Here is a 25798-nt window from a genome sequence, read left to right as displayed (position 1 = left end):
GGTAGCTACTATGTAGTCACTGTTATGCCAGAAACACTGTTATGCCAGAAGAAAATGTCTGATTTTCTTCACAAACAAATTTCATTATAATATATATCCGCCTAAAAAAATTTCATAAAAATTTTCCTAGACAAAGAAATGGTTAGTTGTGGGGAAAAGATAACAGTAGGGGGAAGATAGGAGCAGAGGAGCAGAAACCTTGTCACTGCAGAATTTACTGTACTGTAGAAATAGAGGCATGAGAATTTAAAATAAATACGCTAGGAAGATGGAGCTGCAATCAGGGTCTTTTACCCAAACTTCAGTAATTTAACTCCATATGGTTCATACAATCTATATTATGTGAGAATATGTAGTATTTATTTAGCTGAGGACAGCTTTAGAGATTTTCAGCAGAATATCATGGGATTAATTATATTCCTCATGAGGAACCAGACAGCACAGAAACTAGCAAGAGTTTCCACCTGAATAAACTCCAACTACACACTACCATGCAGTGATTTTCAGTTTTGGAAAAAAAAAAAAAAATCAATAAATAATCAGTAAATCAATAAGCTTGGACCAAATTACAATGTATGGCCAAAGGTTTATGGACATCTGACCCTCACATCCATATGGGCTTTTTGAACATTTTACTCCAGATCTGGCTCCCACTTTGCTATTATATTTTTATATTATACTTTTTTGCAAATGCTTTCCACTAGATTCTGAACCGTTGTAAGGATTTGCCCATTTAGACATTGATTTTGTGCAAGAAGGCCTGAGTGCAGTCATCATTCAAGCCAATCTTAAAGTTATTTAGTGTGGTTGAAATTTGGACTCGATGCAGACCACTCATGCTCTTGCACCTTAACTGTGGCAATGTCTTTGTTGAGCTTCCATTTTTTTGCAACACTTTTTTTGAAAGCCAAATATGTGCGATGGTCAGGTGTTCACAAACCTTTGGCCATATAGTGTTTGTGTTTGCCAACACAATGCATAACTTGGTCTGTGGTATATCATCTGCTATGTCAGTCAAAGTGCTCTTTCTTTGTATGTGGGCATTTATTGACTGTTTGTTGATTAAGTATATCGAATTCTCTAGCAGATGGTAGAAGCCTCCCTTGCAAGGCTAAGCAGGTGTCTCCAGGCTGGCTTCTAGGTATAGCTATTAACTACTGTCTGCTCTTCTATTGTTGGTTCCTTGGGGATAATCTTTGCATTAGAATGTCTGTGTTCACTTCCTATAACAAAGTATTTCTAATATTTGTAGACATGCTTGTGACAAAAACCTAGGCTAAAATAAAGATAGGGAGCAAGCTAACAGATCATGCTCATTTAAATACACATGTAAACCTGAAATATTTAATAAATGTATGCTAAAGTTTATCGTATTATTTCATCCATATACGTTTACCTCATGAAATCATTTGACTCACTTAAAATCTATAGTAAATAAAAGCCGAAATAAAGTTGTCTACCATTATTAAACCTCTTTATGAAAATAAAGTAGATTACCTAATTGACATGTCAATATATTATGTTAACAAGAAATATATGTTAAAAAGAAATGTGTGGATTTGAAAAAGTGAGCTTGAATTCCTTTAAACTAGGTATATGTAAACATTTAATATCAGCTGTACTTTATTTGTTAAAAGTCTAGCAGTCGCATGTTAACTGGTACAAATTAACCCTTATTCTGTCTCTCCCCACTCCCTATATAAGAAATAGAATATATTGCCAAGAATATTAATATTTGCTGCCAAAATGTTTTGCTGACATAGGGCAAGATGAGAAACATGCATGTACAGGGTCTGAGGCCATTATACACTAAATTTTATATATAGATATATGTATATATATATATATATTATACACACCTTGAAGTCTTACTTCATCTGCCTTGTTAATATACCAGTTTACCTAGGGGAATGTGTTGGGCTGGGAGTGTTTCCAAATGAGATATTCATAGAATCCTTGAACCTCCACATAGAGCAATATATTAGCATTAGTCAATATAGGGAAAAAAAATTCAAAAGCAAGTTCTCTTTGATCAAAAGCATGGTGTCCAGCTAAGGGAAAATATACAAAAATAAAATCTCTATGTCTGTGTGTGCATGTGTGTGCAAAGTGAAGTAGAAGTGTGTTCATGCATAGCTGTGTTACTGCAGCTGAATACACTCACCAGGAACTCATCTCGGATGAAATATTTTGCTCTTGTAACTCGTGGGTCCTCCCCCAATTCAGGTGTAGCTAGAAAAAGAAAATGTTTAGCAGGAAATGCACAGTGCATTTTTTTTTTTATTTACATTTGTGAAAGTGAAGAATTAAAAGAGAAGGATTGAGAGACAGGCAAATTTACTGTGTGGTTCTTACTGACCATCATCTGGTGTAGTGTAGCGTGAAAACTCTGGGAAATACTCCTCTATTTTCGATTTTCCCGCCAGAACCTTCTCAGCTAGTAGGTCTTGCTTGTTTAGGAAAAGAATAACAGAAATGGTTCGAAGCCACCTGGAAATGGTAGGGTGGGGGTTTGGTGAAATATGATAAGTTGCAAAATGAGATAAGCTATAACCACATATTGTAACCAAACTGGAAACACTTTTTAATAAATAAAAAACAATAATATGCCCTACCTATTGTTCCATATGTTCTTGAACAGGTTTAATGCTTCTTGGAGACGGTTGGTTTGATTGTCTTCTCGGATGACCATATTATAGCTGCTGCTGGCTACCACAAATATAATGGCAGTCACATCTAAAACCACACAGATATTAAATTACACAATAATCCACAGTAAATAGTTCTACAAATATATATATATATATATATATATATATATATATATATATATATATATATATATATATATATACCCGGAGTATCCTCCGGGTACTCCGGTTTCCTCCCCCGGTCCAAAGACATGCATGGTAGGTTGATTGGCATCTCTGGAAAATTGTCCCTAGTGTGTGATTGCGTGAGTGAATGAGAGTGTGTGTGTGCCCTGTGATGGGTTGGCACTCCGTCCAGGGTGTATCCTGCCTTGATGCCCGATGACGCCTGAGATAGGCACAGGCTCCCCGTGACCCGAGGTAGTTCGGATAAGCGGTAGAAGATGAATATATATATATATATATATATATATCATTCCACAATAGACATGACAGATTGTACTGCATTTGGAAAATAGTATACATCTTTGTACAATTGAGTCATTTAGACAATAAAGGACTACAATCTCACTCAAGAAATGTATGAAATATGCCATAAAAAAACCCTTTTACCTCCTTATTTAGGAGCACCAAATAAGAAAATCTACAGTATATATAATATTCATATCATGGTGTTTATGAAAAAAATTAATAATAAAATAAATAATGCATTTTTGTAGAATTGTACCCAGAAGTACAGTTTCCAGAGTTTAGATAAATAGTGTCATGAGTCTGTCTGGCTGTCTGTCTGATTGCAAATAACTAATCATCACAAATTCAGTCACTTTCCTAAGAAACAACACTATATGGTTACTCATGGACAATATAGTATTAAACATAAATATGTGTCTCACTCATCAACCTTGCTTACAGATAGTTTGGTGTAGAAACTATGCATATGATCATGGTGATGTATCAGCTCCTTTCAATTGTGTACACTTATGAGGAGCTTCCATCTTGCTTATTGTCAGATATATCAGCATAACTGACAAGGTAATTACTGATTTTATTAGTCACAACAAGGAGCAAACAGGGAACAGAGATGGAATATTAACAAATTTGTATAGAGTACATCTAAAGACTGATGATTCTTTCCTCAAAGATTTGACATACATATCTTTGTACAGAAAGGAATGGTCTTTTTTTTTTTTTTTAGCCAGAATCTCTTTGCTGAGACTGATGTTTGGCTTATCATTCAATTTCATTTGTACAGTTCAATTTTAGTTGTTCAATTTTGAAGGAACTTTTTCACAGGCAAAATTCAGTGAGAAACTGGAGACATGTCTTGCATTTTCAAGCCATGTGGTAAATAATGAAACATATTACATATATTCATATTGCTCATGCTACAGTTCATTACATGTACAAATGTGTCAAAAGTAAAATATACATTAATAAACAGGGGTTTGCACACCATCATAGGATGTCTAAATGTAATTGCGGCAAAAGAATGCACACATGCAGCCATACAATGTATATTAAACAATGTTATAATGTTAAAAAAAATGAATACATATATTTCTTAGACAAACCATTTAGGTATCACTCTCCTTCATGTGACATTATCTCTTATTTATTGGCACTTGCACGAGTAGCCCTGTTAAAGTTATTTTGATTATCTATGGGAATTTGAAAGCACTTTTGTGAAATTAATCAAAGTCTAATATGTACAGCTGTGCTTATGCATGTGTGATACAGTATGTGAATCCTTATGCATACTTTTAGTTTTAAGGCATATAAATTTCACAATTCTTGTTAAAAAAACACTTGAACTTATATGACATACAGTCTCCTCCAAAATGATACTAAGATGGTTCCCATTGTGGTAGATGTCTCTGCTAACTTGGCCACAAATGAGAATACCATCGTGGATCACTACTGTTTAAAAGGGACACACACTGTTTTTGTGCTTTCCTTATATCTGTTTTTTTTTTTTTAAATTATGTCAGAGGTTGCTGGAAGAGCTGCATGGTAAAAATATTACTGTATTGTGTAACTATCTGTTTCTTGTACAAATGGCAATCAACTTTTGAATCTTGTAATGTACTGGAAATAATCAAGACCATTACTTTTCATTTTGACAGAAAAACTAAGAATAAGAATGCAAAAATCACAAAAAAAAAAAAATACATAGCTGAGCCAAAATAACCATCCAACAAAAGTTATTTTTCTCTTGATTATCTAACTGGTCATGGTCAATTCCCTCCCTCAATTCAGCTCTCCCCTATCACATGACTATCAACCAGAGAGCAAACATCAAACGGAGAGGGCGAAAGCCATCAATTGCTTCCTCCCAATTATGTGAAGCCAAACAACCACATCTTATTGATCATGTATCATCAGAAAAAGTATGCCCACTTCCAAATACACGGTCTCACAGATGCCAATGATTGACACGTGTTGCTGTGATTGATAAAGGAGAGAGTATGCCACCTCTCCCTCATTCCCTGTGAGCACAGCCAATTTTATTCATGTGGACTCCCAATCTCTCAAAACAAACAACTGTACGAAGCTGTAGTGCAAGCCTGGAAAAGCATCACAAGTGGAGAATGGAGCAGTTTGGTGATGTCAATGGATTGCCAGTTTGATGCAGTTACTGCAACCAAATATCTAGTGTTATTTACTTTAGTTTTGTTCACCTAAAAATTGAGTTATCTGCCACCAAAGGTGCTACTAAAATCTGATCTATGCTTTCAAATTCTCAGATCTTTTCATCTCAAGCATAAATGTCTTCAGTGTATAGTCAAAACAAAAGAATGGGCCTTACATTTCCAGTACTCTTGAATGGGACTGTAATTTCATAAGACATCCTCTAGAAATTTACAACCATCTATGAAAGATACATCGAGTAAGAACATTAAAAACATTTACCATTAAAACACTGGATCCATTTCCTTCGTTCATCTCTTTGACCACCAACGTCAAACATGCTGGAAGGAGAGAATGGGAGTTGGTGACAGGAAAAGGCAAGTCCAGAAAATAAAAATTCCCACCATGGAAACACCTGCTTTTTATTAGTAAATTAAATAATGTTTAATCTTATATTTGATATATGTACTATATTTAACATATATTGTGTTATATAACATATGATGTGTTACTGTGAGGTAATAAACAATCACTCTAGTTGAGGTAATAAACAATCATTCTTGGTTTGTAGCTGCAATATGAATATATATATACTGTAATTTATTTATACTGTTACATGATGTCTCAGTTAAATAACTGTGACTACATTACTAGTATTTTCCACATTTCAACTCACTGAAAATTAACTTTGTCCACTTGGAACCTTGTCTCAAAGATCCCTGAGGTCAGCACTCTGCATCTCAACAAGTCCTAGCATGAGAAATAATCAAGAGAAAAATACATTTAAATTTTTTTTTTGCTTAATTGCTTTGATCCAGGAAAGACATTAACACCAATTCTACTAATAATATAGGCACAATAGTAAAGCTAATAATAATAAGCGTCATCATCATCATCATCATCATCACCATCATCATAAGAAGAAGAATTAGAATTTCTATAGACTTGTATTTTACCTGATCAGTAGGTGTATAGTCACTTTGCTTTATAGTGTCAATCCTATCTAGGAAGCTGAACAAAAGGGACAGAAAAAAAGATAATTAATAATGCCACATTAAAAGAGGAAATAAAGCATATCTGTGCAATGATTAAATTCTTATTTCCTGTTAACTCATGGTAGAGCTTATTTCTTGAACAATTCAAACTTCTGTAATGAAAAAGATTTAACTATTTGGCCAAAAGTATGTGGACAGCTGACAATTAAACATCCCATTCTAAGACCTTCTACTCCTACCTTGGCAAACCATGTCTTCATGAATCTTGCTTTGTGCACATGAGCACTGTCATTTTTGAAGTTACAGTGAAAGCCCACAGAAGGCTGTAACAGTCAGGTGTCCACATGCCCATGGCCATACATTTCATCTTGCTAGAAAATTTACGAGAGATCAGCATGAGAGGTCATGTTTTGATCTGAATGAACTAAGCACACCAAAAATCAGACTTTAATAAAAAAACATTGTAACTGCAGTGTCAGGGACAGACAGCAGGTGGCACATGTTTCTGTTGGATATCAAGGCAGGCAGTGTTCTGAGTCATAGTGATCAGAGTGTGTTCAGTCAGATGCCACTATAGTCAATGGATCTGCCCTAGTGGGAGGAAACAGCGACACAGAGAGTGAAGAGAACAAGAAACAGAGAGAGAGAAAGGGAGGATGCTGCTGTTTCAGTTCAGACACTTTCATGCTGAAAAGCATTGCTACATAGGGTGCAAAAATAAACCAGACAGCGAGCCTAATGTTATGGTAGTCTATGAATGGCTTTAAAACTAGTAATTAATGGTAAATAAATAAACAAATAAATCCCAGAATTCTTAAACTACATGACTGTGAATTTGCTGGTTGTTAATGTAAACAAAACAGTAATTATTAGAGACTTATTCATTTTGCTGATGAGCAAGAAATGACCAATTTGAACTGGCAGTATTCCAAACTAATTTATCTACTTTCCTCTTCAAATAATAATAATAAATAATCCTCAAACAGATACTACCAGATGAAATAAAACCTCTGTTAAAAATGATTAATTCTGCACTTAACACTGGTTATGCATTTATTCACCTAAATCATATAAACTTTCCAGAGAACAAACCTGACCTTGACTCTTGTCAGATTTCTATACACACTGACTGTCCACTTTATAACTAACACCTATACACCTGCCCGCTTATTCAGTTGCCCAATCTTGTGGCAGCAGTCCAATTCATAATGTCATGCATATACAGGTCATATACAGACTTTATAATGGGGGAAAAGCAAGTTTTTGTGACTTTAACCATGGCATGTATGCTACCAGATACAGGTACTGTTTCGACTGTTTTAGAAACTGTTGTTCTCCTGGGATTTTCACACAAAAAATTCTCTAGCGTTTATATAGAAATGTGAAAAACAACCTTGGTGAGCAGAAAACACTACAGCATGCACAAAACATCAAAGCTTGATATAGATATGCTACAACAGCAAAAGTCTAAAGTCTGAATATTAGAAAAAACCCCGCTAATCTTCTTCTAGACTCTTTCAACCATGGGTTGTTCATTAGGGGTAAAACTATCATAAAGCTTTTTTAAAAGAAATAAAAAATATAATACACAAAGACCAAAAGAAATAATACAAAGCTTTTTTATATCATGTAATAATATTCTGTAGACCATAGTGTTTAACCTGTTACACTTCCAGGGGCATATGTTCAGAAATCATAACACTACCACAAAATAAAAACACACTTGACAATGGTGAAGCCAAAAATAATCTTTAAATATGGGCCAGGGGATATTATGAAAAAACTCAACAGGCAGATAAACAGGCAGGCCAGTGGAATACCCAATTTTGTCTCACGCACACACACATATATATATTTATTTATTTATTTTACTATCTTGAAGATAGTTAAGATCAATTGTTAATTTCAACAGATGCATATAGCAAAGAATACACTCCAGGTTCAATAACCTCAACCTTGCACACACACACACACACACACACACACACACACACACACACACACACACACACACACACACACACACAGAGCATCACATGAGGCATATGACTTGTATAACAAAGAACCCTTTCTATTTAATATAATGCAAGCATTTATGCTCTCAGGTTAAAGATAGGCACATCAAAAATTTGCTTAAAAAAAACAAAACAAAACTACAACAAAAACAACAAAAAGACAGAACAGAAAAACAGCTGTATGAACTAAAATGTCATCTAAAACACCTCAAACTACACAATCAGGCTATTACCATTATTAATTTATTTAACCATTAAATCTAATGCTGTTATACCTAAAGTTTTTATTTGTAATACTGCATTATTTGAATCTATCAATATAACTCAGATCTGAGTTCTATTGATCTATAGTTAAAATGCTCACTGCATCTGAGAAAAATCTGCTCATGCATAGTTACATCTGAGCAAACTACTAATAAAACAAATTTTAAGTAGTACAATGTTCAATATGATCTGTTCTCCTTGATGCACATACACCACTTCAGTTTACATTGCCATAGAGGAGCAGCAAACGGAAGAGAGCTGAAAAGAGGGAGCGGTGAAAAAGAAAGAGAACAGGCTGGCTCTCCAAAAATAGCTCTCCGGCACCCTGGCCTCCAGTGCGGTTGTCATAGCGACAGAACCAAAGGCACTATAAATAGACTATCAGCTCCAAATCTTGTGTGACTAGAGAGAAGCCAAAGAGTGCAAAGGAGAGAAAGTAAGTGATAGAGAGAGATAAAGAGCATGCAAGAAAGGCAGAGAGAGAGAGTGGGAGTGTGCATATGTGTGTGTGAGAGAAAGAGTGAGCGAGAGAGTGAGCGAGTGAGCAAGTGTGTGTGCGTACATGTGTGTGCATACATGTGTGTATGAGGGAAAGAAAGAGCAAAAGAGTGAGTGAGTGAGAGAGAGAGAGAGAGAGAGAGAGAGAGAGAGAGAGAGAGAGAGACAAAAACAGTGGAAAGGAATGAGAGGGGGTTGGACTTTAACAGAAGAAAACAGATTTGTGCTTAGAGAATGGGAGGAGACAAGAAGAGAAAGAATGCAGCAAGGAGAAAGCTGTAAAAATGTAGGATTTACACAGCTGTACCATGTAATTGTTGAATACAACAATTTTTAATACAATGCAGGTGACTACATAATTTATAAAGTATGTAGATGCTTCAATTTGTCTGAGGACTAATAAATTTTGTAACAAATTATGTTGGGTTTTTATAAGAAGCTTCCAAAATTTACTCTCCTGTCATTTACAGTGATGATGGGATATAGCATGCTAGTTACTTGCATAACATATGAAACCTGGGTGACCTCCAGGGACAGTGTGAATCTGATTGGAATCCTGCCTTTTTTAAAAAAATTAATTTATGATCTGCAATTGACCAATTATTTTTTCATCTCTCTTAATGACAGTAAATATAAGTCAAATCACTGTACACTGAAAAAAATAGTTTGCTTAGGTGATACAGGTCATAAGGCTTTTCCACAATATCTCAGGCCAAGCCACATCATGAGTACATCATGAAGGGGATGAAAGAAATCATCACAAACTAGTAGAGACTAATAGCACAACACAAACCAATGAGCCAACCAAACTGTGCAGGCCACATTTCATTTCACATCGCCACATTACCGTAGCTGAAGTAAAGGCAGTGTAAAAGCAGTTATTGTGCTGGATAACCAAGTATTTTGGGTTAAGGATGCAGGATTGTGTTCTTAAAACCTCACCAGGAGCACTCGATGTACTTCACAGTCAGAAATAGTTTTCAGATATTGCCCTTCCCAACATCTATCAATCAGTATAAGGCCATCTTCTAAAAAATAATGTTGAGCTTTACAAACAATGTACAGAGTTCCATGTCAGCCCATGTCCATATTAAGCTTAAAAGCTCAGTGAATCTCACGTTTTAACAATAAGCCGACTCAGCAGCACAGCCATTTCCTGACTGTCTTTTAATTAAAATAGCCCAATTTTATCTTGATGTATTTTTAGAGTTATTATGAACTTTTGCAACAATTGTAAAACTTACTGACTGCTGCTACTATTAAAAAATAATATTTTAATTTATTTAAGGCACATAGCCTTTTTGTTCATGAAAGCTTTTGTTTTACAGCAAATGTTTTAATAAACGAAAATATATTACCCAATAAATCAATCCAGACCATCCCTAATTGGAAATGTCATTAGTATCGACCAAATGTATAATAACATAATAACAAAAGTCCTCTGAGCTATGACAAAAGTTGACTGAGATATCATTTGTAATGATGTATAATGTAGTACTTGGAATAATTAACTATCACAGCATGTATATACCAATCATCTTTTTTTTATTTATCAGGAGCTACCTCACAATTATGTGGTCCTCACCAATTTCTATAAACAAAAGTGACCAATATTCAGGCTGGGCAAAATAAGTAGAATATTCTGTAACATTTAAGGCCACCATAAACAACTACATTGTCTTTTACAATCTTTTGGACAAATTTGGGCAAAACTCTTGACATGGCCATTCCAAAATAATGATTTTTTTTTTATCATTAGTCATTCAGCTATCGATTTGCTGATGTGCTTGGGATCTTCTGCAAAGGCATAAGCTGCTGGACAGATGGCCTTTTGGACATTTGTCTCAAGAATAATCTGATATAAAGTGGCGTTCATAATTGTCTTAGTGACTGCAAGTACTCACGACAAAGAGATGCTTATTGTAGTGTTGCCTGCCACATCAGGTCTATAAGCCAAGATGTCTTTGTTAGTATGCATTAGCCCTGTGTTTCATACCACACAGAGCATGACATTTTAGTGCCAAAGATGCCCATTCAGAGCAGTGGCACTTGCAATTCAGTGAGCAAATTGCAGGTACCCGTCTTCTGTATTCAAGAGATTCAGGCACTGATTGCATGAGCAAATATCTTGTAGCATGGTTATTTGTAGTTTTCCACTTAGTATAGTATGAACTATGGGGGAAAGCTAGGCAAACATGGAGAAAATCTGTATGGTGTGCTGTCCTTTAAAACAAGGGGATACTAATTAACTGTAATCAAGCTAAATTAGCACACTCATCAAAACACAGTGCAGAGTATGTAGATTGTTAGCTACAAATAGACTTTGCTATTCAGTTAGTTGTTTGGGAATATATTATATTCACAGTCAAATACACTGAAAACAGAACCAGATGTGTCAATAAAACTCTGAAAAGAAAGTATTCAGAGCAGACAAAGCCAATGTAAACTCTGTATAAAGCAAGATTCAATTCTCTGGAGCCCATAAGGATGAATGCTCATAGACAAGAATATGAGGAACATACTATTGCCTCACATTTACAGTTGTGTTCAAAATTATTCAACCCCCAATGCTGTAAATGGTTTTAGGGAATTTAGTGTACATTTGTAATTGTATTCAGAATGAAATCCTACAAGGACTTCTTAAAGAACCATATGCAACTAAAATGACATCAATTAGTTTTGTAATACAGTAGTAAATGTTTCTTTTGTGAATTCTTCATTGACATAATTATTCAACCCCTTAAAGACTACCACTCTGAAGAACAGAGGTTCAATGAAGTGTTTTCAATCAGGTATTGAAAACACCTGTGGATATCAGGGAGCAGCAATAAAGCCTAATAAGCACCAATTAGGCAGCTTTAAAATGACTGTGATACTCAGCTCCTTCTAGACATTTACTGGTGTGGTTACAAACATGGTGAGGTCAAGAGAATGGTCCAGGAAGACAAGAGAACAGGTGATTACTCTTCACAGGAAGGGCAATGGCTATAAGAAGATTGCAAAGATGTTAAACATACCAAGAGACACCATAGGAAGCATCATTCGCAAATTCAAGGCAAAGGGCACTGTTGAAACGCTACCTGGTCGTGGCAGAAAGAAGATGCTGACTTCGACTGCTGTGCGCTACCTGAAGCGTAGAGTGGAGAAAAGTCCCCGTGTGACTGCTGAGGAACTGAGAAAAGATTTGTCAGATGTGGGTACTGAAGTTTCTGCTCAGACAATACGGCGCACCCTGCGTAATGAAGGCCTCCATGCCAGAACTCCCAGGCGCACCCCCTTGCTGTCCCCAAAGAATAAGAAGAGTCGACTGCAGTATGCCAAAAGTCATGTGGACAAACCACAGAAGTTTTGGGATAGTGTTCTGTGGACTGATGAAACAAAATTAGAACTGTTTGGGCCCATGGATCAACGCTATGTTTGGAGGAGGAAGAACAAGGCCTATGAAGAAAAGAACACCTTGCCTACTGTGAAGCATGGCGGGGGGTCAATCATGCTTTGGGGCTGTTTTGCTTCTGCAGGTACTGGGAAGCTTCAGCGTGTGCAAGGTACCATGAATTCTCTTCAGTATCAGAAGATATTGGATGACAATGTGATGCAGTCCGTCACAAACCTGAGGCTTGGAAGACGTTGGACCTTTCAACAGGACAATGATCCCAAGCATACCTCCAAGTCCACTAGAGCATGGTTGCAGAATAAAGGCTGGAACATTTTGAAGTGGCCATCGCAGTCACCAGACTTAAATCCGATTGAGAACCTCTGGTGGGACTTAAAGAAAGCAGTTGCAGTGCGCAAGCCTAAGAATGTGACTGAACTGGAGGCTTTTGCCCATGATGAATGGGCGAAAATACCCGTAGATCGCTGCAAGACACTTGTGTCAAGCTATGCTTCACGTTTAAAAGCTGTTATAACTGTAAAAGGTGTTGTACTAAGTACTAAGATTGAATGTCACTTGGGGGTTGAATAAAACTGATAATGATGTGAGCTCAGAAAAGACATTTGTGGTTATTTCATTATAAATGTTATGTTATATTTGTCTGACCTACATGTGCCTCTTTGATTTAATTGTAAGCAGGATGACTGAATGATCATAATCAATGTCAAACCGACCAAAACAATCAATTTCAGTGGGGGTTGAATAATTTTGAACACAACTGTACACCTGTTCCTCAACACCCTCTTGTTTTCATGAGAAAACTTACCATTGAAGGACATTTTGAAACTGTAGACCATTCCTTTTCTCTGAACACCATATTATTCAGGAGGTATGGTGTTTTTTGTTTTCTAGCATAAATAGCGCTCAATAATCAAAACTGGACATTTAAAGATTAGGAAAAATGAAACTGTCCAGATTTGATGACCAAATCTGATAATTTCAGATTCCTATTCTTGGCTGAGAAGTAAAACTCAATAAAATCTTGTTGTTGTAGCCCATGCAGATAGCTGTAAGAATTCTCATGTGTACAGGTGTTCCTAATAATGTGGATGGTAGGTGTATATTTGTATCTGCTTACCTAGACATCTACCATTTGTAACACACATTTGTATCCCAGCTGTAACCCTCATCTATTTTAGCTGTAATCTTCTTTAGTGCTACAGTGGTTACTATTCTCTAATATTGATTACTGTGTTTTCCAAAGGTTTTTGTTGAAGTACCTTGGTTATTTGTAGTAGTTGAGGCTCTCATATTTATCATCTCTCATATTTTTCAAGCACAAGACCACAAGAACTCTACATTCACAGTGGAGCATGATGGTGGCAGCATCATGCTTTAAAGCTGCTTTTTTTCCAGTCAGGACTGTGGATTTGACCAAGTTTTAATAAAATAAACTGGTGTAATAAAATCAAAATCTGCTTCAACAAGTATTAGTCCAGGGGTATGCTTCAAATCTTTACATTTTTCCACTGATAATGGTACTGATTATTGTTTCATTATTGTTTAGTTAAAAGTTATTTAACATCTGGTAAAAAAAAAAAACAAAAAAAAAAAATTAAGGCAAAGTCATTAAAATGTTCCAAAATTAAAAAAATGTAAAATTCTATTTAAACTTTATGCACCCTTAAATAGACTAAATAATACTGAAAAATATTTAAAATAAATTGATGGCTCCCAAAATATTTTTATAATGAATTTATAATGAAATACTGTAAATTAAGTAAAAATGAACACAAATGATAGACAATGACAGGCAGAAAGAATAGAACCATTTATCCCTGCCCACTTATATTTGCGACAGTGGGGACATGGTTGAGCATCAGCTGTGAATAGAGAAGAGGTGGGTCAAAGCAGCAGGTTTGACCCATGATTCCTTGATGATTCTCACCTGTGTCTTATTACTGCCAGTCTACTTATTTGGATTGGCTCTTTGTGTTTTCAGTAAATCCTGTAACCGACAAGAGTGAGAGAGAGTGATATAGCCGGAGGAGATTGTGAGACATGCGCACACACAAATACACCCATAGACATGCAGATGAGTGTTAATATGACTTGAAGCAAAAGCCACATAATACACAAGGCCACAACACCAACCCAGAGAGCAAATTAATCAGGCTTTTAGCATGTAATAGACACGTTTAAACAAACTTCAAGTATTTTAAAGATCTTGTGGTACAGTAGATAGGATTTCCTTACCAAAAACTTTGTACATTGTGCCAACTAATTCTTTCCAAAATAGCCGTAGCTGCTCACAGTGCAAAATATAATTAAATTATTCCCTCATGGGTTGCACACTATTATTTATATTTATATCAACTTTTCTGGTGTTGAATATGTTTTCATTATCCAATTATACTAGATAAATTTAAAGTATTGATTGATAATGTTTGTGCTTGAACAAAGCTATTTATCCATTTATTTTATGTTAACTTTCATCTGAAGATTATCAATCCAAACCAATCTTTCATTATTTCATGAAGCTTAGGACAGTACTTTGGCTTTTTTTTATTTTTTTAGCAGTACCATTTTTTCTACTGCCATTTCTTCTATACTGCTTAAGGAAGGACGCTGACACAAATGTTTCTTATAGATGATATAAAATTCTTAAGGTTTCAAAAGCCATCAGTGTTTTCTGTGCAGAAATGTCTGCTATCTTCTTTAAACCTTTATGCAAGCTCAGCTCCTGAGTTTGATTTACTTGGAATAAAACCGAATTGGAGAGAACTAATATAATACAGATGTCTCAGCTGTGACATATGCCATACCAAAAGGAGTTTTAGCAAAGGACTTCTGTTGCTGATGGCTGATTAGAGTAGTGGGGATGCAGAACAGATCATCAAGCTGGTCAAACTGGATTAATTGGTCGCTTGGCTCTTGATAAGAACAGCAAAGTGGGACTAGTGCCACTGGCAAGCATACCTGGCATACCTATCTGCCAGGGATCACTGGTCTAGGTGTCTTCTGTTTTCCTCCTTCTCTCCTTCTCTCTTTGTCCTATTCCACTACCGGTCATACAGTTCATGGAATTGATGTGTGGGAGCCTCAAAACCAGCCCTCCAAACCCAGTTTCCTTCCTACCTGCAACCCCTCCACGCTTGCATATCTACTTAACTCCATAATTCCTCATTCTCTCTACATTGGAGAAACCATTTCCCAATTATTCCCACCAGAACCAGGGCAAAATCCAGGCATGTTTTCAAGAATCCCACCAGGCACTTCCAGGGTCAGCATCCCCTCATGTAAGCAGAAACAATGAACTGGAATCCTGAAGTGCTGCAAGCCTTCCCCAGTTGAACAGGAACTGTGTATACAAGAAAGTACACATCGGTCCTTGGTGGACTCAGGGTATTACCAGACCACTGTCCATCAAAACCTAATTCGATATGTGTAACTGGGAAATACGTGATTAGTGATGGTGAAGTGTGTGCATAGGGATGTTCTTGAGTATCTGCTGGTGTTATTATTAAATTCTGCTGGCAAAAGCATACAGTCAAGAGAACAGTTAACCCTTATCTCGCCCATCCATTAATGCTTGGGACAAATTGCCCAGGGAATCAGGCAATAGTAAGAGTGCGTAATGGAGGTTTGGGAATGGGTCAGGATACTTAAACATAGTTATGAACAGCAGCTATGTTAATCCCTCTCCACTGCTTCTCTCTTTCTACCCATCCTGAGGCATCCAGAAATTGTACCAGATCCGAAGAAGATTGCAATGAAGATTTTTTTTACCTCCACTGAGATGAGGACGACTCTGAGAATCCTGAGGTATCTAGAGATCTACCAGCTCCAGTTGGATTCTGCGATACCACTGAGGAGATGTGAACTCCATGTGATATTTTGCATCAATACAACATTTGTCAGACTGTATATTTATAATCACACCCTCCAGTGTCACCCATATGAGGATGGGTTCCCCTTTGAGTCTGGTTCCTCTCAAGGTGTCTTCCTTTAACATCTAAGGGAGTTTTTCCTTGCCACTGCTGCCTGAGTCACCTCAGACTTGCTCATTGGGGATAAATACATACACATTTAAATATATCTAATATTAATCTTAAATTTTATATTCTATTAAACTTTATATTATTCTTTATATTAACCGTTTGTTCTATGTTTATGTTCTGTAAAGCTGCTTTGAGACAATGTCAATTGTAAAAAGCGCTATACAAATAAACTAGAACTGAATTGAACATAGTTATTGTTGGTTACTGGTACCAAAGATCTATTACATGTGCTCATCATGATACCATAGCTGGGCATTCGGGGAAGGATAAAACCAAAAACTGTCTAATGGCTCCTTTTTCTTGTCCAGACATGATACAGGTTTTTGCTAATTATTAAAATCATGTTGATATTTGTACCCAATATGGCCACCTCAATCAGTTCTAAGAAGGTAATCCTGGTTTAATCAAACAGTTGTAAGTTATGATTGCTGATATGGATCTGTTGTTTTTTTTTTTTTGTAATCCTCTTTTTTACTTATTCCTTTTTTACCTCCACTCACTTAATACCACATCTTTACAAATTTGGTGTCAAAATACTCACCATAAAGTGAAACTCAATAATAATCAAAAACATTTTCAGAATTTTAAAACAATATGACCAATAAGATAAAGGTTTAAAGAAAAAATAAAAAAGCTTAAAATGAAATGAATTTTAGATTTAAAAGTAAGACGTGTTGACGTGATCTTGGTAATGTCCAACTTGTTAAGCCATGGGCTTCAAAGAGCTTACCAAAAAGGCATATGATCGCAATGTTCAAAATATTAATCAGAAGAGGGCTACAAAAATTGACATTGGAACACTGTAAAGACAATAACTGTAAAGAGAAAATCTGGCACAACAGTGACATTGCTAAGAACAGGATGACCCTATTAAATCTATGAGAAGACTAGGAGAAAACAGCCCTACAGCAGCACTGCAACTTGTAAGCACTGGTTGCTCCTTACATGTGACAACAATCTCCTAAATTCTTCTGATGGGATGGCAAAAAAATGTATAAATAAAAATAAAACAGTGACCTGAAGCACACCTTCAAATCAACAAACCAAGATCAAGGTTTTGGAGTACAGATCTAAATCAATTTGAAAATTTATGGAATGACCTGAACAGGTCTGTGCAAAGCAGCTGCCAGGCCAAATGTTAAAATGCTTTTGTAAGGAAGAATGAAAACAATATAGGCAAAATATTGTCCAGATAACCATGCATGTGCTTTAAGTAACCATACCATTCTCCATTTGAGCCTTTCTTCTTGAACTTTCTTTCTTTGTCTTCTTCCTTCTTTGCAACACTCTTTTATTGGTAAAACACTCAATCAAGAGTCATCTTTGCTGACAAGATTTCTTAAAAAAAAAATCCACCTTGTCTATCTGTTTGTGTCTCTTAGTCTCTTACACATACACACTCCTGCTGTCTACTTGTGAACAGACTAAGGGAAGAGAGACCTAAACCTCTCTCTCTGTGCTCTGTGTTTATATAAGCACACAGAAAGGATGGGGCACTTCCAGTCTAAACAGCTCAGCCTAGCATCCACAACAACCAACTTAGAGAAAAACAAAGACAGACAATATTGAGCAGCTTGCCATTTAGTATGCGCATAATGCTTTCAAACATACTTTTCAGATATTTTTTTCACCATACTAAAAAATCTAATGTGCAAAACAAGAATGGAATTGATTTAGTATGAACACAGGGACACATTTTATCAAAAAGTTGCAAAATTCCCAGTCCTTCTTAGAAATCATAGTGTTCTTCCAGTGTTTATCTTCTCAATTAGCAGTGGCATGGCACATAAATATCTAAATAAGCTAAGAAATGATTAAGAGTAAAAAGCTAACATTTATCAAATATGCTTTTGTTTAAACACAGACTCTTCTCTTCTAGCGCTTCTTCAAAAACTCAAAGGAAAACAAGAGGAACAGTATAAGAGAACTGTAGTACATATTTCTGAAAATATTTAAATGCATTTCCAATTTTTCAACTTACTTTGTGGGATGCTTAAGTACCAGTACAATATAGCAAAGGTTAGTAAACTATTAAACAGAAACTCTTGACAACTTTTGCACAAAGAGGACTGATGATATGCCTGTGTTTAATTTCAATTAATCTGAATCCATATGCTAAGTTTAAGTCTTTGGTCCATGCTCCTCAAAGTGGGATCTGAGGACCACTCATCTATAATGTCTGACCTACCATTAGAAAAGCTTTATATGTTTTATAGAGATTACTGGTCACTTAATTACTCAAAAGTAAGGCCTATAAATAATTATAATGACTGGTTTATAAATGAAAGGTTAAGAAAAGGTGAAGAACAAAGCTTCATGGATACAATAAACAGCCAAAATACTATTCAACTCATAATTATAATGAGACTAATATTTAAATTGTTGGCTTATATTAGGATATGTAATGAGGTGGTTCTTTTTAACAGTTACAAAGATCTCTGGTTGTAAACAGAACCCTGATCTAAATCACAGTATAATGGGAAACATTTAAAGCAATACAGTTTTTAGATAAGAGATAGTAATTAAGGTCAGGTTATCTAAAGCCCACCATTTACCAACAGGGAAAGAAAGAGAGAGAGAAAGAAAGTGAGCAAAAGAGAAAGAGGAAGATTCAAAACTCTATACTCACTACTGAGCACAGTCAATCAGCTGATACTCATTGGATCTCTCAAAGCAGGCTCTTACTCCCTCGTCCTGCCACAGGGTCTTTGTGTGTTCATAAAATTCCTGCCAAAATAGATGGAAAAAGTCTGAGCATAAGAAAAGGAAAATAAACTAGGGTTTTACTAATTAGTATTTGGCATGATGTGTAATATAACATGAGGTATATGTTTTTTAATACTCACATTTATCTATGCTATACTGTCAATAACATTATTGATATCAATACTATGTTGATATGGCAGTAATCACAAATAGTGCCTTCACATATTGTTTCAAAGGAAATTCTGTATCCTTTTATAAACAACATTTAAAGTAAAGGATGTCTCAGTTAAATCTAGTCTTGTAGAGCCACATTATTGCAAGGTTTAATGTTTTCCTTACATCCAGATGATGGCATGACTATGATTATCAATGCAAGGGTGATGATCACATTAGACTGTCTGCCTATGTCATCTCATCAATCAATAAATTAGATGTGAAAGGTCACAACGGAGGGTGCAGCAGTGCTGCAAGATAGTGTGGCCACCTCACTGCTCATAGGATCCCTGGTCCAATCCTCAGTGCCAATGTTGTCCATGTATACACAAGGTTTTTTTTACTGGTTTTCTTCCACAAACATAGCGATAAGTGGCATATCTAAATTTCCCCTAGAGGATTAATGAGGGTGTGAATGTTCACAGTCTCTTCAACCACAAACTTGACCAGGAGATAATGTCTACTAAATTGAATAAATGAATGAATAAATAAATGACAAAATAAGTAGACCCAGACTAGTAACATTGTTGAAGTGCTGCACTTGCCCACTTCCACTTGATGGCAAAAATATGCTGTTTCGAGGCATTCACAAACATACACAAATAGTTCATTAAATGCACAGCAGGATTTCTATTTATAATTTAAATGTTACTATCAAACCAATATTTAGAATTCACAAACTATGGAACTTAAGGTATCAACATCCATGCGACAATCAAAGTCCCAAAGATTCTGATCACCTTTTCTTCGTTCTGATTCTAACATGATGTGAGCATTAACTGAAGCTCTTGACATACAGTATATACAGGATTCTTTGCACTATTCTCCTGATATGTGATTGGCTGGTTGGATAGCTGCATTAACAAGCAGGTATATTTATTAAAGTGGATGGTTAGTGTATTATAGTGTATAATATAGTAAAACACGTATAGCAAAAGAAGCATTATATAAAAATAATTGCTGCCATTTGATATTACTTGTTTGTAATATCTTTAAAAAGAATAGCTGAGAAGGACTGCTTTCGTCTCTTATTTTTATAGAACTGCTAGAATAAGAAAGCCTTGGTTCAGTTTACAAAGAAAGGGTAACTAGATGGAAACTTTGCATTTGCTGTTGGAGTAACTGAAAATAACTGACCTTTGGTTGCTGCAATTAAATGTGAATAACACAATTGTCAATTGTCTAACATCAATATTAATAGAATCAATGAAAATGTAAAATATAATTGTAAATATTTTGTATTCAAGATTCTGTACTATTATTAGGTCCCTGTTTAAATGTAATCAGAAATGGAATGCTTTATTAATCCCCAGGGGGAAATTGGGTAAGCAAACTAATATGCATTCCTTCAAGTACATATGACAAATCTTAGTGTAGTGGTGTTGGGTCAAGACTTAATGTTTATAAAATATCTGTCCTGGAACAAAACCAGTTGAGAACCTCTGCTCTAAGAAACTGCCATGTGTTTCCCTTGAGAGTGTTATTTTACCTAGCTGTGTGGTGTCTGCTTTGTTGTTAGCAAGTTTTTTCAGATAAGTTTTTCCCGGGAAAACAAAGCCAATATTTATGCATATTAGCTAGCTGCATAGCATTAAAAGTGATTGCATACATACATGCATACTGTATCTAGTAAACAGATGCTTATTTGTCTTATATTAGATCTTATATGAACATACATATCAAGTATTGTTCTAATTGTTTGACTGCTGAAATCTGATAGACATAGTGGTCATGTTTTATTTTTAGTAATTCAATGATGATTACAGCATCCATGTCAGATTATCCAGATCAATAGAGCGACAATACATTAATCTCAAAATGGACTTTGAAACAGCTGTTTGGACCTAAATACAGTCCCTTTTAATGAATACATCTGAACCTTTGCAGACATGCTCAGAAACTTTTATTGAATTGAGTTCATGTATTACAACTGTTTATGTAATCCAGCTCTACCTCCTTTAAATTTACTGAAATATGGCAGCCATATTGTTAACAGATATGTGTTTAATCAACATATAAATTCACACTCTGCTGTATAGTTTGGCACCACAATTCTGAAGATATAATAAAACCCTAGGACTAGTTAGCCTTAGTATTTTTAACATAGTAACATAGTATTTTTATTTCTAGCAATTGTTTTTTGTAATGTTTTTTTTCTCAATGTAAACCCTGTGAAGTGCCTGTTGAAAGCTAACTGTATGCAGGTGGATATATTTTTAAGTAACCAGGTCCATTAAGTTCCACTTGCAAATTAGTGGATTTTGGGTTTGAGCTTTTAGGTTTAAGTTTATGATATCTGGGTGAAATTACCCACAGCATAATAAATGAGACTTGAGCATAGCTTTTAGCAAGTGCAATTATTATTATGATGTATTATGCTGCAATTACTATTACTGGTGAGTTTAAAACCAATTCAAGTAATATATAGGACTCAAATTGTAATATTGTACAAAACTTTCTGGCTTAAAATCCTTAGTGTGATCCTATTAGTTTAGACTTCTATGAAGAATGCCTAGACAATATAATGGTTTGCTAGGCTCATAAGCATGCACATTGTTTCACTCAGTTGTTCAATTCACTTTCCAATGCTTCTGCCCCATTTCCAAAATTCCCAAAAAAATAAAAGCAATAGTATTATCCTATAGCAACATTGTAGTAAGAAAAACATAACTAAATCTTAAAAGGCAGATTAGAGTCTCTCCCCTGTCATCTCATGAAGAAAAGTACCTGCTAAAGTAGGCAAAGCACAAGAAGACCCTGAATAACACTGTGGATTATATAATTATTATAAGTGCTAATTACTGCAGTGGTATGACACAGGGTATTAAAAAATGATCATGATACATACCGAAGTGAATTCAAAGTCTTTTTGATTGGTTAAATTGAGGATGTACTCGATTCGAAACTGGTTTGCTGGACAGGCTAACTGAACTGGAGGTACCAAACTGTTCATTGCAGTCACAATAGTCTGTAGAAAGAGCAGTTTTCACATGGTTAAAGCACATCTTTAAATATAGTATTTCTTACAGCATTTGAAAATTCACTCAATGATCTGTGAGGATAAACACTTACCTCTATAGCTTCTTTTATGTTATTCTTAATATCCTGAATTTTCTGTTTTTTCTCTCTGTGAAACAAACAGCCTGTCAGTTATTTGGAGTGTATTAAAGATTTAAAATCAAGCATTTTTTACTGTCATCCAATCAATCAAAATACAAAATAAGACTCGGTGAAAAGGTTAATAGAATTGTTCAACAAACTCCACAAAAAATAAAAATAGTATAAACAAACATATTTTAATAACAGCATTAGTGCTTATTAAACATTAATTAAGTGTTCCTAATAAACAAGTCACAAGGTAAAAACCTTGAGAAGAACCAGACAAAATGACTGAGAAATAAATCAATAATCTTACACAAATGTACACAATTAGAAGTCATATAGTAGCTGGTATGTTGAAAGGATAAGCTTCAGGCTCATAATCATTGCAAATTTCTAAAAGAATTTAACTGCTATACTCAATTGAAATTGGAGTATAGCTGGTTTCAAATTATGGCCATAAATAGGCAGGGGACAAACCAACAATAAATACGTGTAATATAATTTTTCCCTAAATGAATATTATGCATTACTGTGACAGCAGGCAATTTTTATTTTGGGAGCCCTGCAGACTCCAAGTGTACAGAGGAACTGGGCTCAAGTCCTTCCTGTTAATGCTCATGGGCTTGTAGTAGCTCATAGTGTTACTTTAAAGCCCCAGTACTAGAGGTGAAGTGAACTTTGTGTACCAAATTAGTGGTGCATTTGGGCACCCAGACACTTATGCCAATTTAGACTGACTGACCCATCCATAAGACTCTACGAGGCCAACAGGGCAGCTTCCAAATCTAGAGAGCTCCATCCAGAAGTCAACGGGGCAGCCTCCAATGCTCAAGCGCTCCCTCCAGAGGCCGACAGGACAGACTCAAATGGTCGATTACTCCCACTGGAAGCTAATAGGATGGCCTCCAAACCTCAAGAGCTAACTCTAGAGGCCAACCGTACAACCCCAAACACTAAGCCCTCTCTAAAGGCTGCAGGGCATCATCCAAAGCAGTGCTCCAAGTCTCATTCCATGCTAAGGCAAACAGGTTGGCCTCCAGCACAGAGATCTCTCCAGAGGCAGACAGGATGGCCTCCACCACAGAGCTCCTGGCCAACAAGGCAAACTCCACAGTAGAGTTCCAAACCCCGTAGTAGTAGAGTTTTGCAAACAACCAAAACATATGCTTGGATGCTATCATTCATATGCATAGTATAAAGAATACATTAACATTCACAGGGATGGGTCACTCAGTGGCATGTCTGAACCAGGCGAGTTGTATTATATGCAGCTCAAAAAAAAATAAGGCAACACTTAATTATCACGCTATTGTCAATTAATCTTTAGGAATATTAATCTACCCAGTTAGGAAGCATTAAGCATCGCCATATAAAGGCATCAGCAAGACAACCCTCAAAAAGTGAATGGCCACAGACAATTGGTCTCTTTCATTCTTTGGCCTAATTTGTCTCTAATTGTGTGTTTTGTTAGGATCACTACTTTTGTCACTAGCACGAGGCAGTACTTGTAACCCAATCAGGTTGTTCAGGTAGTCCAGCTCCTCCAGGATGGCACAACCTTATATGCCCTACAAAATGACCTTCAGTAGGCTACTGGTATGTATGCTTACTAAACTGTCAGAAATGGGCTCTAGTAGGGTGGCATGAGTGTCCAACAATGTTATTATGCCTGCAACATCCTCCAACATGACTGGTTAGACAGCTGGTCAGTGATGGTCAGGAAAGGAATATCCTTAGCGGGTCACACAGACCTCCAAATGGTAGCCAATAGTACCCTTACTGCTGTTAAGTACCAGGATAAAATCCTGATATCCAATTTCAGAACTTGACCAGGCCCAGCATTATGTGGCATCTTGACTGGCCCTTACATGCTCCAGACCTGTATCCAGGTGAGAATATCTGGAACATTATGTATTGGAGCATCTGAAGCTGCCAAGTAGCACCACAGACTATCTAGAAGCTCACTGATACCCTGAAACCAGTCTGGGAAGAGATCTCCCAGGACATCACATTTAATCAGGAGCATGCACTTTCTTGGGCCATACACACTACTGTCGAACATCATGAATTGTCATGATAAATTTCATGCAGGTTGGTCAGCCTTAATTTTTTACTTTGATTTTCTGTGTGATTTTGAATCCAGAACTCAGTGGGTTGATACTGTTGGTTTCGATTGACCATTTTCACATCATTTTGTTCTCAACATTCATTCATTCATTCATCTTCTACCGCTTATCCGAACTACCTCGGGTCACGGGGAGCCTGTGCCTATCTCAGGCGTCATCGGGCATCAAGGCAGGATACACCCTGGACGGAGTGCCAACCCATCGCAGGGCACACACACACTCTCATTCACTCACACAATCACACACTAGGGACAATTTTCCAGAGATGCCAATCAACCTACCATGCATGTCTTTGGACCGGGGGAGGAAACCGGAGTACCCGGAGGAAACCCCCGAGGCACGGGGAGAACATGCAAACTCCACACACACAAGGTGGAGGCGGGAATCGAACCCCGACCCTGGAGGTGTGAGGCGAACGTGCTAACCACTAAGCCACCGTGCCCCCCCTTGTTCTCAACAAATAAGTAAAATTTCCAACTTGAATATTTCATTCACTAATAGATACATTTTTACCTTTTTTAAGCAGTATTATTATACACAGTCCTTAAAAATCAAAACAAAACCACAAAGAGTTGTCCACAGTATTCTCTCAGAAATTTCCTGTCTACTTGGTCACTGATTCATTAAATGATCAATTTGAATGCATACTTAATCTTTTTGAACACTGAAAATCTGACTGACAGATTAATATTGCTATGGCTGTGTAAGCTTAACACTGAATGTCTGGTTAAGAGGAGCATCAAGTTGTTCCAAACCTCATGCTCTATTTGAGGTTGCATAATTCATTCTCAGTTTGGGACTTCTGGAAAACTAAACATTTGTCCTGTTGTGCTAGCTTACATTATTTGTATTTCAATCTCAGTTTGACTTCCAATTAAGTTTGTGTTTAATCAGGAGATTGCTAATCATGCTTAATTGAGGGGAAAACTTAGTGCATTTGCCATAACATAATCCACTTAAATGGCTTAAATACAGTAAGTAAATAAGCTCCATCAGTGGAGGTGCCAATAAGGCTCAATAATAACACAATAATAAATGTAGCAACTTCAATCTTCAGTGTCTGTATATATATATATATGTGTGTGTGTGTGTGTGTGTGTGTGTGTGTGTGTGTGTGTGTGTGAGTGAGTGAGTGAGTGGGTGAGTGAGTGAGTGGGTGAGTGAGA

The 25798-nt window shown here is 36.2% G+C and overlaps 1 protein-coding gene across 4 annotated transcripts in view; it reads right to left on the bottom strand.

Moving 5' to 3' along the window:
• gnas (GNAS complex locus) overlaps positions 1-25798 on the bottom strand; it is a 47782-nt gene that overhangs the window by 3998 nt on the left and 17986 nt on the right. For 2 of the 4 annotated variants that reach the window (XM_060868485.1, XM_060868487.1), the window contains 9 exons: positions 22477-22531; positions 22253-22372; positions 19115-19212; positions 6236-6290; positions 5956-6029; positions 5562-5620; positions 2616-2736; positions 2360-2490; positions 2165-2232 (listed from right to left, as the gene is read on the bottom strand). In XM_060868485.1, coding sequence (XP_060724468.1) covers positions 2165-2232; positions 2360-2490; positions 2616-2736; positions 5562-5620; positions 5956-6029; positions 6236-6290; positions 19115-19212; positions 22253-22372; positions 22477-22531 — 781 coding nt within the window. Of the gene's footprint in view, positions 1-1859; positions 1963-2164; positions 2233-2359; positions 2491-2615; positions 2737-5561; positions 5621-5955; positions 6030-6235; positions 6291-17708; positions 17726-19114; positions 19213-22252; positions 22373-22476; positions 22532-25798 lie in introns of those variants that run through there. The other 2 variants (XM_060868486.1, XM_060868488.1) reach the window with 2 other exon arrangements.

This window comes from Tachysurus vachellii, chromosome 4 (genome assembly GCF_030014155.1).
Source record: "Tachysurus vachellii isolate PV-2020 chromosome 4, HZAU_Pvac_v1, whole genome shotgun sequence".
NCBI lineage: Eukaryota > Metazoa > Chordata > Actinopteri > Siluriformes > Bagridae > Tachysurus > Tachysurus vachellii.
This window is presented reverse-complemented; position numbering and strand designations above follow the sequence as displayed.